We start from the raw sequence: 17,722 nt of genomic DNA, 5'->3' as shown, positions 1-17,722 counted from the left end.
TAGAAAAGTGAGAAAGGAATCGACCACATCACTGTACACATACATCAGGACAGTTATTGATTGTGCACCATTAGCATGAAATCCACATTGTTGCAGAAAGTTCAGATATTTCTAACATGACCAGTGATATAGATAATATAATTGAGCTTACAGGATAGATTAAAAACTTAATAAGACTATTTTATAATAAATGAACATGAATGAACAATATATTTGATGTCCTCGACAACATTTAGGATGAGAGGAATAAATTGTTTAATTTTATATACCTGATACAGTCTGTTTCCCGATTAAGCAGGGGGGGGGACAAGATGGATCACAGATGGAAGTTGGAAGCACAAATGAGTCAGAGAGACAGATTGATGTACATAAAACAATTGTACTCGGTGCAGGTTGTGAATAAGTGGAATGAGTTTTGAAGTTTAAGTCATTGAAGACACCTCAACTTAAAATATTAAGAACAAGTTCGGCATAGTACTAGAATGTCGTGAAGTTTAATTGCACCAGGTACAGAGGCAATGCAGAGGGCAGCTGGAGCTAGTTCTAGCTACCCGTAGATACAGTCATGTAAGCACAAACATATACATACATAACTGGCAAATGTTTGATTAGCCTTTAGGAGTCGAGACAAGAAGGCCTTTAAAAACTATTCAACCTACATAAGACCGATCCTTGTGTATGCAGTTCCAGTATTGAATTCATACATTCTTGTAAATCCACTAACTAGCACGCGTAGCGTTTCGGGCAGGTCCTTAATCCTAATTTCCCTGGAATACGACCCCGCCGAATCGTTTAACAACCAGGTACTCATTTACTGCTGGGTGAACAGAGGCTACAGTTAAGGATTGGCGCCCGGTCAATCCTCCCAGGCCAGGATTCGAACCCAACCACAATACGTTAAGTAATTAAGATACGGTTGTGGAAAAGCCTCAGGTGGAGTCTGTAAACACAGATGGAATGGATATCGATAATAGATTAGAGAGGTAAATTTAACCAGAAACTACAACAAATAATACGACGAGAAACGTGAAGAATGTGTCATTGCGTTAATTGTTCAGCGAATGGGAAAATGGTGCTTGAGGGGACTAATGTTGGACTCTGCAAACAAATTTAGGTGATTACATCGAAACAAGTGGAGAGACAAGTAATCGCGGGCATATATAACACAGCAGCAATCATTAACTATGATGATATACTCACTCGTGCATATGGTGAATCATAAACTATACTCTTGACAGGAGCACACAGTTGATGAACAATATCCATTCTTGAATTTCCTTCAATACAAAGATGAACTCTAAGTTTAGGATTTTTCTGGCGGCATTGTCTCCAGGCTTTGTAGCTAATGGATCGACAGTTCTCAGTATATTTGTTCTGTATTATGAAGAGATTTCGTAATGCTGTATCTTCCAGCAGCTGAAGAAGTTCTTCACTGATATTCTGCAATGAAAACAAGAAAGCTATACATTCTAAGTTTCAAGTAAATTTACCATGTATGGAAACGAATATGTCTGTACTCACCTATATGTTCTTACAGGGTCGAGCATTAGCTCCGTAGTCCCGCATTTCTAACCATTAATCAGATAATGTAATAAATTTGATGCCTCGTGTTTTTTTGTCGTACTTCATTTTGAAATTACTTATTAAGGTCACCTGGACAATCTTCTTGTAGCACATTGTACTTGCTGGCAACTTTTCCACTAGTGAAGTGTTTCCTGGCATCCTTCCGGCCCATCTTCGTCCCCAGCTTGCAACACTTAGTGGGTCAGCCAGCGGCTTAAGGCCCGTGCAGGAATATCACTGCAAAAAAAAAAAAAAAAAACTTCCATCCCTGTCCCCTGGTCCTATCAGTTTTTGGTTTGAACATTGTCTATTTGTCGCTGTCCGTTCCTCTCAATATTTTGTACGTTGTCATTGTATCTCCCGTTTCTTCTTTCCTCCAACGTTGTGAAGTTTTCTCAGCCTCTTGGTGTAAGTCACCTCTGTTCTGGGACCATTCTAGAAGCATACTTTTTAACTTTCTCTAGTTTTAGCTTGTGCTGTTTTAGCTAGGGACTCTAGGCCGGGGCTACTTAATCAATAATGTTCTGTCGGCATCTTTTTCTAGGTCCATGAGAGATACTCAAACATTTCCAGACTATTTTGCTGGTGTGTTCCTTAAAGGTGCCATGTTTGTAGTAATGTAACCCAGATATTTCTCATTTCTGCCTCTGGGGTTTGTCTTCAATTTAACATACGCTGTCCATGTTCGCCCACCACTCAAAGGCTCATTACTTTGCATCCTGAAAGAAGATTAGCAGTCATTTTTTTTCTCGTAGTCCTCTTAGTTCAGAAACTAAGTTTATAACTAACATTTGAACTTTCTAGAATTTTGCTTCGTGCATTCTAAAGTGGGTATTTTCCATTGTCATTTTCATCTTTATTCAATCTGTTGTATTAAATTACATTTACCCAAGAAGTTTGTGCTTCTAATTTACCTAGAACTGTACTATAAAAAATTCGTTCATCAAACTCATTTCCTTTAAATAAACCTATTTCCTAAAACTAAAAAGGTTCCAAGAACGAAGTTTCTCGGGAGTAAAGATGGCAACAGTACCTGAGGAGAAATGGCTAATGTTCTGAGATTGATGAACACTCCCGGATGCAGTAACGTCAATCCAACTTTAGTGATATTGATCAAAATCAGAGTCTGGAGAGTTTCACAGCATGTAACACATACCTGCAAAGGATATAAAACTGTTTTTATTTCATTGTCATATAATGCAGTATTTACGACATTAATTACTAACTTAATCCTTCCCTCCATTTCAATCTAGAAAGAGCAGAGAATGTTCAAGCCAGTTAAACAATATCAATGCTCGTTCAGTAAAGACCATGTAAATAATGAATATCATATTGACCGAATTATTCACTGACATATATCATAAAGGTAGATGTATATTGCAGCATGCAACATATAAAGACAAGTGAAAGGTCATATAAGAAGGTCCTTCACTGAGGATGTACGGATAAGGTTTCCTCCCCTAATGGTATCTAAGATGATAGCAGTAGCAGGTTGTGATGGTTAAGGTCCTCCTCTGAAATTGCAATGGGTAGGTAACTGAAGGAAGGTCCTGAAGGAAAGCCCTCAACTGTATGCGATCATATCTTAATAACAGAGACCAGTATGTAGCCATCAATAACATAACCTCTCTACTCTACCATTAAGAGTGCCACAAGGCAGCATTTTAGAACCCTCCTATTTCTTATATACATCAGTGACTTGCCAAATGTCCCCAATGTTTTTAAACCCATTTATCCTTTGCTGATGATACTACCTCCATCTGCTCAAACCCCAACCCACATATTTAATAATATTGCAAATTACTAAATAAAAAAAGTTCACTCGTGGATATCAACCAACAAATGCTAAACATAGAAAACACTCACTACATTTTATTTGGAAGCAATCCATCAAACCTAATTCACTTTCAGATAGACAATGTCAACATTAATAGTAAAAGGAGAGGAAATTCCTTGGCCTTCACATAGACAGGAGAGTAAACTTCAGAACTCATGTACAACGCAAAGCCAAAATTGTCTAAACCTGATGGTATACTCTTTAAAATTATATATTATGTTCCCTGCTCTGCTCTTCTTACATTATACTACTCGCTAATCTATCCCTAGCTAACATACGGTATCTATGTATTGGGTTCAGTCACTGCAAACAAGCTCAAGCCCAGCAAAAATTTGAACTATAACAAAGTCTGTCTTCAGAAAACACACAGCCCCCCCCTCCTTTGTTTAAATCCCTAAACATACACTCACTCCACACATTCTCTTGTGCTATTTACATTTACTAGACCTTATTCATTGATTCTAATCCTGATTTGAAACGCTTCCTTGATAGATGTAATAGAACCCATGACCAAAAATAAATATATCTTTGATATTCCTAGAGTCAGATGAAATCTGTGAAAACACTCGATGCAAATAAAAGAATCCAGTCTATGTAATTAGCTCCCTAATGAATTAAAATATTGGCTAACTACTTTATTCAAAAGTAAGTACCTAATTTGTCCTCAAAGTTCCCCACTTTGTACTACCCACTCACCCAATCTAGTACTTAAGACTTGTACCTAATTTGTTATTTTGCCTTACGTCATCGAGTAATTGTAATCCATCAGTAGTGTTCAGAAGGAGGTCTTTGATCTCGAGAGTTTTGAGCGCTGGAAGGATACCCAAGACACGCTTGAACATGCTCAGCATCAGCCCGCCTGTCCCGAACACAACCTCCTCTGACCGCTCTGCTATGTGACACTCAAAGTGAAATCTATAAAGAGCAAGACAATTAAACACAAATATTGATATTTCAAACAGCATTGTAACTCTTTGACGAAATATAAATGTAGAAGAGAATGAGTTAAAAAGATATCATCAAACTAAAGGAATCGACAGCTCCATAAGCGCAGAATTCAATACAAAATCGTAAATGCATTGTGTCTATTACTGACATTCCTATTCCGAAAATCTGTACACCAACGAAAATTTCCTTTTATTTGGAAATATATAAATGTGACCCCCCCGTATCTTCGATTCAAGAAAGATAGAAAATAACAAGATTCTGGACCCATCAACCCTAACCTCACACGTCTGCAAGTTCATGGACAAACTCTCATATAAGTAACAACACAGCATGGTTTTTAGAGATAATAATAATAACAATAATAATGTAAAATAAGAACTTTAGGAGTACAAAAGAGTAACATACCTCAATGTGTGTACTTGTCCCAGTATACTTGGGAATTTATCATTCAAGTAATATGATATATTCAAAAATTCATACAAATTAAAGAGATTGTTCATTGGTTTAATTATTAAACTTCTTATATGTTCCCCTTTCTTTGTGAGGAACAATGTGGCTCGGTGATGGTCGAGAAGTTTCTGAAATCAGAAAAATAACTTTCATTATATACAAAATATTTAATTTATCAAAATATTTAATACACAATGTTGTGCTACATTTCTATATCACCATACTAATCTAATATTTTATTATTATGTTATGTAAATATATTTGTGTATTATAATATCAATGGAAACTGAAGAAATGCGCACTGGGCAAATTTAACTAAAATAATACTGTTAAATAAAATTAAAGGCAGTGAATTACTATTAATGAAAGCAAACCATAGCTCCATGATAGGGTATCACCGTAGGTATTAATCTAGGTAACTATGTATTGTGTGGAAGCTTTGCTGGGAACAGATGTGAGGGAACCCCCATGTTGAAGACTGATATACTGCGTTCTTTCTTTCGTATTCTTAGTTTCAACTGTTGTAAATAAGTCAGGATCATATTGATGAAGTTCATATATAAATATCACAAACTCTTAGGTTTACTAACTTGCCATCCAGAATAATAGTTGAATTTTCTCTTCGAAAGTAAATCATCATGAAGAAGAAATGTGTACCATACTCTTGGAAAATAGAATGCTTCTCTCCAGTTTCTACACACCTAAAAATACATGAACCATGAAACGTTTAAAGTCTGCTCTAAACGATCATTTCTAATAATAATAACAAATACAATTCAAATGATGCTACAGTAAATCCAAAAAAAAATTATGTACGATAAAGTGCATTCAATAACTGCAGAACATGCAGAATATGCAGCGGTTGTATGGTGCCCATATCTTAAGAAGCACATCAACAAACTGGAAAAGGTGCAAAGATGCAACTAACTGGCTCCCAGAACTTAAGTACAAGAGATACGAGGAGGTTTTAGAGGCATTAAATATGCCAAAATTAGAAGATTGAAGAAAAAGAGGCGATATGATCACTACGTACAAAATAGTAACGGGAATCGATAAAATTGATAGGGAAGAATTCCAGAGACCTGGAACTTCAAGAACAAGAGGTCAAAGATTTAAACTTACGAAACAAAGCTGCCGGAGAAATATAAGAAAATTCCCTTTTGTAAACAGAGTGGTAGACGGTTGGAACAAGTTGGGTGAGAAGGTGTGGAGGCCAAAACCGTCAGTAATATCAAAGCGTTATATGACAAAGAGTGCTTGGGAGACGGGATACCACAAGCGTAGCTCTCATCATGTAACTAATTAGGGTAATTACACACACATTGTATCGTTGACAAGCGTGGTAGTCAAAATGCTAGAAACTGTAAAACTGTAGTAACTTCAGTTCCCACTACACCAAGGCGGAGATCAGAGAAAGTGGCAGAGAAGCTGATAGAAGACAACCGACCAGTCCGGTCGGTTGTAAGATAAAATGTAGGAAATATAAGAATCTAAGACAGTTGTCATGCCCTTCAAGATGACGGAGTATGGATTAACACTTGGCATATAGAATTTAATGTGAATAAATGTCATGTTATGAAATGTGGAATAGGAGAAAATAGGCCACATACACACAACCTACAAATTATGTGAAAAAGTTGTAGACTTCTGTAAAGGAGAGCCTAGGGTGGTTCTGGATAGAAAAGTGTCATCTGAGGACCACATAACCAACATTGTGCGAGAAGCATATACTATGCTTTCTAACTTCAGAATCACTTTTAAATACATGGAGGGTGAAATATTAAATAAAAGGTTCACGACTTTTGTGAGATCAAAATTGAATATGCAAGATAAGATAATGTTTATTCAGGTAAAAGTTCATTAATTTAAAATGAGCTACAAACAAAATGTTGGATTTCTAGATAGAGCTAGTACATACTATGCCTAAAGCAACTAATAGGCATAGCGTTTCGGACAAGGTGTGGGAAAAACACTAAGACTAATACTTAAAACTTGCACCAAGCATCGGTTACATGATGCCCAAGAAGCACATCAATAAACTAGAAAAATAAAAAACATGCAACTAAATGGCTTCCGGAATTGAAAACCAAAAGCTATGAGGAAAGGCTAGAAGTGTTAAATATACCAAAGCTAGAAAATATATGAACAAGAGATGATATGGTTACTACATACAAAATAGTAACAGGAATCAATAAAATATACAAAGAATTCTTGAAACCTACAACTTCAAGGACAAGAGGTTATTTATTAAAACTAAGGAAACAAAGCTGCTGAATAAATATAAGAAAATTCATTTTCGCAAACAGAATGGTAGACGGTTGGAACAAGTTAAATGAGATGGTGGTGGAGGCCAAAACCGTCAATAGTTTCAAAGCATTATGTGACAGAGTAGTGAGAAAACAGAACACCACGAGCATAGCTTTCAACCTGTAATTACACTTAGGTAATTATAAATAAGCTATGATAGAGAAAATATGATGCATTTATTTGCAAATAATAAAATACCCACTGACCTGTGAGGCACTGTGTCGTTCCTCGAGTGAGAGGTACTGGAAGACTTGTTCCAGTATGAGATCTGGGAGGATGTGCCAACTGCTGTATTCATGATTTGGATCCTCGTCATCTCTCTCATCAATAGTATAATATAATGTTTTGCTCCCTTTTTCATCGAATACTGTTACAAAAATTATTAATGTAAATTTTTTGTAATAACTGCACGAAATGTTTTTTGAAAGTTTGTGTAACATGCTCAGATTCTAAATATTTTAAACAATATGCATAGATGGAACTGTGAAACACATACCTGATGTAGTTACCTAGTCTTCGCTGATGAAAATCTTAACTTTTCTTCAATCGGAACTAAATGTTCAATATTTAATCAAAGTTTCCCGCACTTTAGCGAATGATCTTAATTTGAGACAAGGTTTCTAATTTCGTGAATTCCTTTTCATTAACTGAGTTATCATAGCAGGAATACAAAGAATCTATAATCCAACCCTTAGGATTGCCACTTAAGTCAATTGCTGATATCTGGTAAGAAATTATGACTTTCAATTTGTGTGTTTTTTTCACTCGTCTATAACATTCAGGCTAAGTAATAACAAAATTAAATGTTACATTAAACTTAATTTATTGACAACAATAAATAAAAGTTCAATATGGCCCAACATATAGTATGGGCCCCGCTGAATGGCTCGCATTGCTATTATTGTTACCATTGCTAATATTAGCATTGCTGTTATTGATGTCATTACTGCCACTGTTATTATTGCTATCATTGTTAACATTTAACAACATTCGACCAAGCCAGCGATAATCAACAGTACACAATGAGCCTTGAATCAGACAACAGATTTAATTATGATTTTCTTTGTTTTAGTTCTTTGCATGGTAGGGTAGATATTGATGATGCTCGATATGTTACAGCTATGTATATATTTGGGTTCTGTGATCAACACGAGTGATAAAATTAAAAGCTCATCGCCAAAATATAAATTGTAGACTTACCAACTTTCTAGATAAAAACGTGAATGACAACAAATATGTGTGCAATCGACACAGTGGTAGAGTTGTAGTTGTAGAGTTCTAACTTATGTCGGAATCTAGGCCTATGTTATTGTAGGTAATGCAAGAGGAGGAAGATGATGATGAAGAGGTAGGTGTGTGATGTGTCTGAAACTATGCCTATATTATCTTTGATAAAACAAAGACACATACCCTTACCTGGGCATGTGTACCGAGTGCAAGGTGAAAATGATGCCTAGCACCAAAATATGAGATTTCTCTAAATCTAAATCTAGAACCAATACATCAAGCTAGCTGGGATAAGCCTTAGCTCTATCCCTCAATAATAAGCAATATTTTCTTTCGCTTACTGACCTTCTATCCCCACTTGACCAATCGCCCCTCTGGGATATCCTTTCTTTGCTTTCTAGTTGTAGTAATCGGTACAATCCTAGCACTGCCAGCCCAGACTAGCCAGGAGCAACACCACTTCTGACTGCCTCGGTCCAACACTCCCAACACCGCCGCCAGCCAGCAAAATGACACTAATATTGTAACACTGTAAAAGTGTTTGGGTTAGTTTATTTAAAATATATATAGAGTACATGAGTCACAGACAAGGATCTGAGAGGCGCCAGTTGTCTGCCTGAGATCTCACACCTCAAAGCGTTAATGACCTCAAGTGACCTGAGGTCAGATCATGAGAATTTCACCTTGCTTCCGCTAAGCTCTTAATTGTAGTCTGGTAGCCTTCAAACAAGCCGACGTTTAAGGAGTGGCTTGGTAGTGCCGGAGGCTATCTATTTGTGGGCGGAGTTAGCTACTAGGTTCCCCAATAAATACTCGGAGAACTATCGAGCAGGAAGCATTAACAGACAGAACGGGAGTCAGCAGAAGCAGAGAAGACAGCCCTACCAGGGAGGCTGTCGGCCGGCAGGGGCGAGACAGTCTCTGTCAAGCTACAGACCCCCCCCCCTCTCTATTCAACTTAGACTCAGTCCTCGGTGAGTGAACATTTAGGTGACTTGGTCGTGTTTACATATGTTGTGTGATGATCAGGGGCAGTCAAGTTGTAGGGTTCTCGATTTCTTGGATGATGACTCACTTTGCATATTAAACTGGAACATTTTAATTGAATTGCTTAAGTTATGATACTTATCATGGAAAATATAATTGTTGAATTTATTATTTAAATGGTCTTTCACTGTGTTTCCTAGAGAGTTGAGTTGAGGTGAGAAAGCCTCTGTGGTTACTGGTTTCATGGATTTATTGAGTACATGTTTGGAGTTGATACATGATAAAGATGGGACCATACTAATAAGGATATCTTGATAACATCCTTTGAGAATATTTTGATACAGACAAGTTCCATTCCTTGTCTTGTATGTAATGGTCTAGAATGGATGGTGGCAGCATTTCGACTTCTACTATCTACTCTTCTACTTCTATCTACTCTTCTACATCTACCTATCTACACCTCTCCCTCCACCCCTCTCTGAACTCTCACTTTCAACTAATGACCCTCCTCGCTCCTCCCACATCTCTACCTCTCACCCCAAACCCTCACTAATTACTTCACTATTCATTTCTTTCCTTTCGCTTTCTCTTATACGTTTGTGGCAGTGATTCTGTATTCTAGAGTTCTCTCTAGAGTTTCGGGTAACTGATCCAGTTACGGCGCCTTGTAGTCTTAGCACCTAGGTAGTCAAATACCTAGGTTACAAGGTGTTGAACCAGAGAGGTTGCCTTAGGAACTCTGGGAATGCTCTAGAATAGTTAGCTAACTGGGGACGGGATAACGGACTAGAGAGAGCTGTTTCCCCCGGCCTCGTTAGTTAACTGGGGGGTGGAATAATGGACAAGATAGAGCTATTTCCCCCCACCCCCCGTTACAATGATGGCAGCGGTGTTGAACAATGTTGTAGGTAGTTGGTGTTCTTTTAACATTGTTCAGTCCCACGTGTCTTTTTGCCGCTCAGGCGCTATCAGGGAGATCTTGACAGGTGTTTATTATTCGCGAGTTAGCGAATTTTTTTTCAGGCTAGGAGATAGTGATTCTCTAGTGTTGTGGTTTAGTGATTTTGTGAGTTTTGTGGTGTTCAGGGAATGTTCACCAGAACTTGCGTGTGTAGTGTTTTATGCTAGTGATAAGATTTGGTGATTTTGGAACTTAGCGGTTGGTGGGTAGTGGAGCTTACCTGAGTGTGACAGGTGACCTCGCATGTCCCACGGGGACACCCAGCCGCCGCTGGTCTCCAGGTCAGTGGGGAGTGGCAGGTGTAGTTCTTAAGTAGTTTTAAGTGGTGAGTCTGCTCAGATTATTGCGATCGACTGTTTTACTCCATTTGAACGCAATAACCCGAGGTGTACTGGTATTGTACAGCATGCTAGGGGGAGGCTTAGTATGTCAGTAGACTTCACGTTGGGGACGCTCGACGTTAGATAGTCTGGTCACAGGGGTGGCAACAGTTTGGGGTTGTTGACCGGCGGAGAAGCTAGGGAGACACTCTGGGTCACGTAGGTGGCTGTAGGTTAAGGGTGGGAGTAATGGTTAATTAAGTACGTAAGATTAGGAACGGTATAGTTAAGTTAGGCTAGTGTTTTGTCTATTAGTTTTGATATTTATTGTGGAGATTCGTTGTGTGACAAGTTAAAAGTAGTGATGACCTTATTCTCTCTTCTCTAACTTTACTCTGTTACTGTTTTATGTTCCACCAAGTTAATATCATTCAGAGTTAATTGGATTATTAAAATTTAAGTGTAGTTGTTGCCAGGAGGAGAGCTTATAATTGGACTGTGTGAACCCTATACAAACTACAGGGTCACACAACAAGATGGAACACGGGTATTGTCGCCTTTATGTTCAATTCACAGGTGGGAGCCAGAGGAGAGGCGCGACGCATATACAGAAGAGGGAGACGGCTGCTGTGTACCACACTCAGGGACGTTCCTCACCACCACGACGACCAGCCCCCTACCTGGATGTCAGGGCCACCACCACCACCATCACCCCAGGGGACCCCGAGATACAGCCCTCTCAGTCGGTCAACATTGGTCTACCCAGTGGACCCCAAGACGGACGGACCCCAGGGTACCCCAAGACGGACGGACCCCCAGTGGACCCCAGGTCGTTCTGCAGACGACCCCAGACGACCCAGTAAAGATGGAAGAGGAGCAACAACGACTCCAGTCTGTCCCACCAACATCGGTCTACCCAGTGGACCCCAGGACGGACAGACCCCAATGGACCCCAGGTCGCTTGTCAAAGACCCAGGGGAGGAGGAAGAGAGAAGAAGGAAGAGAGAAGAAAGAAGAGAGAAGAAAGAAGAGAGAAGAAGGAAGAGAGAAGAAAGAAGAAAGAAGAAGAAGAAGATAAGACAAGCTGAGTGAGACACGATACCTAGTGTCCCTTGCTGGTGTCAGCATCATTGCATGGAGCGTAATTGCAAGACAGGATCGTTTGCCTTAACTGGCCGCCCCTCCTACAAGCAGGTAGCCCTGTTGAGTGATTCTTCCTGTGTCGTGCGGACTTGATGTGGCTGTCAGAAGTAGCTCTCTGAAGGAGGCGTGCTGGAGCAACAGGGAGGAGAAGAGTAGGATGGGATTTCTACTGTTGGCAACTATATGAAGGTCTCGAAACTTGTAGTCCCTATAGCTGTGAAGAACCCCAATATACGTCTCTCATGGTGACTGACGTAGGGCCAATTACAGATCAGCTGGGACAACCGAATTCCACGGTCCTGTGCACAGTTCAAGTAGTAACGGCTTTCGGGTTGACCAAGTGTTGTTGTGCGTTAACGACGGAGAAGCGACGGAGGCAGTTGTGTTGAAGAAATGTGGTACAGGATTATCTACAAGACCAAGCAGTGACGTCGCCCAGCCAGAGACAATGGACGTCTGTCTACATATTTCATTTTTTAGAGTAGGATGATGTATATTTGTTTAGCTAGGATGTATTCTTTTCGTTAATAAAGTTGTCGCACACAGCTAGCTTGCTTTAGCAGTGTTGCAAAAACTTTATTTTCGGGGAGAAGGGGAGATGTAACACTGTAAAAGTGTTTGGGTTAGTTTATTTAAAATATATATAGAGTACATGAGTCACAGACAAGGATCTGAGAGGCGCCAGTTGTCTGCCTGAGATCTCACACCTCAAAGCGTTAATGACCTCAAGTGACCTGAGGTCAGATCATGAGAATTTCACCTTGCTTCCGCTAAGCTCTTAATTGTAGTCTGGTAGCCTTCAAACAAGCCGACGTTTAAGGAGTGGCTTGGTAGTGCCGGAGGCTATCTATTTGTGGGCGGAGTTAGCTACTAGGTTCCCCAATAAATACTCGGAGAACTATCGAGCAGGAAGCATTAACAGACAGAACGGGAGTCAGCAGAAGCAGAGAAGACAGCCCTACCAGGGAGGCTGTCGGCCGGCAGGGGCGAGACAGTCTCTGTCAAGCTACAGACCCCCCCCCCTCTCTATTCAACTTAGACTCAGTCCTCGGTGAGTGAACATTTAGGTGACTTGGTCGTGTTTACATATGTTGTGTGATGATCAGGGGCAGTCAAGTTGTAGGGTTCTCGATTTCTTGGATGATGACTCACTTTGCATATTAAACTGGAACATTTTAATTGAATTGCTTAAGTTATGATACTTATCATGGAAAATATAATTGTTGAATTTATTATTTAAATGGTCTTTCACTGTGTTTCCTAGAGAGTTGAGTTGAGGTGAGAAAGCCTCTGTGGTTACTGGTTTCATGGATTTATTGAGTACATGTTTGGAGTTGATACATGATAAAGATGGGACCATACTAATAAGGATATCTTGATAACATCCTTTGAGAATATTTTGATACAGACAAGTTCCATTCCTTGTCTTGTATGTAATGGTCTAGAATGGATGGTGGCAGCATTTCGACTTCTACTATCTACTCTTCTACTTCTATCTACTCTTCTACATCTACCTATCTACACCTCTCCCTCCACCCCTCTCTGAACTCTCACTTTCAACTAATGACCCTCCTCGCTCCTCCCACATCTCTACCTCTCACCCCAAACCCTCACTAATTACTTCACTTTTCATTTCGTTCCTTTCGTTTTCTCTTATACGTTTGTGGCAATGATTCTGTATTCTAGAGTTCTCTCTAGAGTTTCGGGTAACTGATCAAGTGACGGCGCCTTGTAGTCGTAGCACCTAGGTAGTCAAATACCTAGGTTACAAGGTGTTGAACGAGAGAGGTTGTCTTAGGAACTCTGGAGGTGCTCTAGAATAGTTAGCTAACTGGGGACGGGATAACGGACTAGAGAGAGCTGTTTCCCCCGGCCTCGTTAGCTAACTGGGGGGTGGAATAATGGACAAGATAGAGCTATTTCCCCCACCCCCCGTTACAATATGACACTGTAGGCCTTGTGGCCTACAGTGTCATATTACACCAATATTTAATGTAATTAAATTTAATTCATAATTTAATTTCATTAAGTTAAGTTAATTACATAACGTTACGAACAGTTATCATTACAAGTCTTCAGTCTTCATCTAAAGAAGAAACAGTTAAATACGCTTACACCAACAAATTTCTAGTAGTTAATCTGTCTATATTCGTGATGCCTTGCCTCCTCTGGGGGGGGGGGTCCTCATCCTTGTGTGTTGTGATGCATTTTCGTAAACATTTTAAATCCAAACAGGTGTTTGAGGTTACTATGTAAGTGACAGTATGTGTACATTTGCTCTCGAAAAAAGAATAAATCAAATCAAATATAATATAATAGACTATCTTGTTAGGAACAAACAAGCCGGTAAATGAAGGCAATGCATATGACAGAAAAACACAAATATGGTGCATAATCTAATATAGTTAAAGTCATTTTTCAATAAGGTTAAGAAAGAAATCGAAAAAGAATACCATTAAAAAAAGAACCATGCATTTCAGGGGGAATTCCGGGTTCGAATCCCGGCCGGGACAGAAATGGTTGGGCGGGTTTCTTATCACCTAATGAACCTGTTCATCTAGCAGTCAATAGGTACCCAGGAGTCAAGTTGTTGTGGGCTTGCATTCTGGGGAGGGTCAGTAGTTCTACCTTGGGGAAGAAGGGGAAGACCTCGACATAAGCCAGTGTATATTATATATATATATATATATATATATATATATATATATATATATATATTACATATATATATATATATATATATATATATATACACTGGCTGCCTGTCCCCCGACACGATGAATTATTGCTATTATTATATCACCAGGTAGTACTAGAGGGTGGGTGAGCCAAGATCACCAGGTGACACTACATGGTGAGTGAGCCAAGATCACCAGGTGGCACTACATGGTGAGTGAGCCAAGATCACCAGGTGGCACTACACGGTGAGTGAGCCAAGATCACCAGGTGGCACTACACGGTGAGTGAGCCAAGATCACCAGGTGGCACTACACGGTGAGTGAGCCAAGATCACCAGGTGGCACTACATGATGAGTGAGCCAAGATCACCAGGTGGCACTACATGATGAGTGAGCCAAGATCACCAGGTGGCACTACACGATGAGTGAGCCAAGATCACCAGGTGGCACTACACGGTGAGTGAGCCAAGATCACCAGGTGGCACTACATGATGAGTGAACCATGATCACCAGGTGGCACTGCAAGCTTTATTCTTCGTGTAATTGGAAACTGGATGATTACAGGCAGTGTAGTCTAGATGAGAGAGCGGTTAGTTCCCGCTCGGAGCTGTTTGTGCTGGTACATCTACCCCTTTTGAGAGAAGCACCCGGGGGGCAAGGCATCAAATATATCGACTGGTACTTAATAATATTTGTGAGAATTTGTCAAAAAGTCTTCAACGAAAATAATTACCAAACCTCTGGGTCTTTGTCCAGGGTTAAGGCTTTCACATCTTTTTAGTTACTATAGTTCACAATACTAGTATTGCACTGGCTGTCTATAATTATAGCTTGCTACACACCAAATGTTAAAGTATATATGATATACTTTAAATAGATTATCAATGTTAATTAAAGATCCTCTGTCAGCATGAGTAAAATTTTCAATGACTAATATAAGTAAACAAATTAAAATTTATCCCAAAAGTAATTGTATTCATCATTTTACTTCCCTTAGTTTTTTTGATGAACTACGAAAACTCGGTACACACATATCTAATTTCCTAATCTATAACGGAAGCTCAAATCTGCACGTGCTCTGTAAAAGTAATTAGCATTCTTACCTCTTCTTGGCGTAGGCTGCAGCTTCACGGATCACTTTCCTCTTTTCCGTTTTTCACACCAGATATCAAAAAGATATTTTTATACACTAATATTTGTGTAAAACCTATGTGAAGAACAAGCTGTATAGCTCATGTCGTAAATGTTGTTTGTTCCCCTGTTACTAAAGGGAAGTTTTGGACTACAGGAGCAAGTTGAATTACTGGGTCGCCGTGTGACGGTTGTGCTGTAATTTGGAGAAATACACAAACCCTCACTATTAAGTGAAGCTGCAGGTATAGTAAAGACAAGATCTTCTATTGATGCGTGATAGTTTAATATATTCAATTATAGGGTTTAAGGCTAACGGTATGGATGGGTGTGGGGTTTTAACTGGATTAAAATACACTGTAGTACTTGACTGAATCTTGTTATTGGGAAAAGTAACATAGTTCATTTCACTCTTAAAAGCGTCTTACTGCTTCTGTTCACTAGGAGATTAATATGAAAGTTATGAATATACCACTCGCAAAATATTCAAACATAAACAGGGGATATGCTTTCTCTTGCATTTTCTGAAGCAAAAGACATCCATTGGGTAATTAGGATCCAATTGGTAGTAAGAAAATGGAATACTTGATGAAATAACAAGGGTTAAGAATTCTATGATAATGATATCTTTTCTTGAACCAAAACAACTTATAAAGATTTACTTAAAAAAATTGTGTTATAACACAGGGTCAATTATATATACTGTATTTCAATTTTTTTAATGGAAGCGTGCATCTGCAACACTCCCCTACCATGAATTCAATACAGAATTTCTCTGTTAGTAGTATTAAATTAACATGAAAATAAACTCTTATATGACATGTGTGACATACGTACGAAAGGGGTCCCATAGTTTCACCCTGGTTTTCCGTTGATGGTTCCCAGACACATAACTGGCTCGCCCTGCCGCTGGACTCGATGTCATTGAACTTGACGTCATTCTCACTCACTGCTAGTACTCAATTACTATTCATATGAGTAGAAGAGTGAAGATATTAATCACTTGTCAGTAGTTAGGAAAGTACAAAACCAGCTTTGAAATTAAGTAATCAATCAGTGCTACACTTCAGGACAGTCTGCCAGTTTTTCATGAAAAGCCTTGGCATAACATCTTCATACATCTGCTACCTCCAGAATGTTTCCAGGATTTGGTATTCATTTTTCAGTATTGTCCTCAAAAATTATCTGGTCACTTCCACAACGTTCTATGCTGGCAATGCACAACTATTTATAACGTTCTTAAGCTACATAGGTGTGTTGCATAATGTAATACCACGGCTGTACATAATTGGATTTGTGATTTCATAAGCTCTTTAAACTTTTAATATAAAAAGTTTTACCATAGCAGGATTGCAAAAATTGTATATAATTTGACGATTATAGGGAGATTTGAAATGTCTTAGTATACATTTCATGAAGTTGTTGACATGGATAAACTGCAACAATATATATATCAGGGAGAAACGCAGCAGTTGGTGTTTAGAATCTCCAGCAAGTACAAGAAGGTGCCCTTCTGCTGTGTACCAATAACTAAGAATGAAGAAGCATAAAAAAGTAAAAGGACAGTCAAAGACCAGCAAACAACCACTCAATATCAACCATACAACAACTATATCTTCTTATAATAAGAAACTGGAAAAATAGAAAGTAAATGGGATAACCTTGTGCAGAATTAATTCAAATAATAAAACCGACGCTATTTATATGGTCATCTTCTAGTCTATAGCTTTTGACAAATAAGTACAATAATAGACATGTTTCTAGGAGCTGCCGACAAATATAATTTAATATATACGACTGTTGAATGAGCTTGACGCATATAAGTCGATGGAACATGACCTTATAACGGTATATCTAAACGTAAACACTAATATGTTCTCTATAGAGACTAAACAAAATATTTATAGGCCATTACAACAATTTCCTGTATAATGGCCATAATATAAATACATCAAACAATGTCTAGTATTAACTGACGTTCCTGTTCCAGCAGGTCCTATTGCAACGCTTTTCTGGGCTCTCTGATTCACACCACCTGTTCTAGGGAGCAAGCCCCTTGTTCTTCACATATACACACGTGATATCTTGCCACATTACATATGTAAAAGCGGAATGACGATTAAACACGCGCACACAGCAGTAACTGGGACACCTGCAAGTAACAGACTAT

General features: G+C 38.9%; 1 protein-coding gene across 5 annotated transcripts in view; it reads right to left on the bottom strand.

Annotated features, from left to right (window-relative positions):
- LOC123756784 (F-box only protein 39) overlaps nucleotides 1-17,722 on the bottom strand; it is a 23,850-nt gene extending 6,128 nt beyond the window's left edge. The window contains exons 1-8 of one of the 5 annotated variants that reach the window (XM_045740114.2): nucleotides 17,650-17,722; nucleotides 16,390-16,518; nucleotides 7,312-7,472; nucleotides 5,389-5,499; nucleotides 4,754-4,926; nucleotides 4,144-4,315; nucleotides 2,597-2,719; nucleotides 1,201-1,440 (exon numbers count right to left, since the gene is read on the bottom strand). In XM_045740114.2, the coding sequence (XP_045596070.1) occupies nucleotides 1,201-1,440; nucleotides 2,597-2,719; nucleotides 4,144-4,315; nucleotides 4,754-4,926; nucleotides 5,389-5,499; nucleotides 7,312-7,472; nucleotides 16,390-16,492 (1,083 nt within the window). In that variant the 5' untranslated portion in view covers nucleotides 16,493-16,518; nucleotides 17,650-17,722. Of the gene's footprint in view, nucleotides 1-1,200; nucleotides 1,441-2,596; nucleotides 2,720-4,143; nucleotides 4,316-4,753; nucleotides 4,927-5,388; nucleotides 5,500-7,311; nucleotides 7,473-16,389; nucleotides 16,831-17,649 lie in introns of all 5 variants that reach the window. The other 4 variants (XM_045740112.2, XM_045740113.2, XM_045740111.2 and 1 more) reach the window with 4 other exon arrangements.

The sequence above is a fragment of the Procambarus clarkii genome, chromosome 26 (assembly GCF_040958095.1).
Source record: "Procambarus clarkii isolate CNS0578487 chromosome 26, FALCON_Pclarkii_2.0, whole genome shotgun sequence".
NCBI classification, from domain to species: Eukaryota; Metazoa; Arthropoda; class Malacostraca; order Decapoda; family Cambaridae; genus Procambarus; species Procambarus clarkii.
The sequence above is the reverse complement of the archived record's forward strand: the minus strand, read 5'-3'. Positions and strand labels throughout refer to the sequence as shown.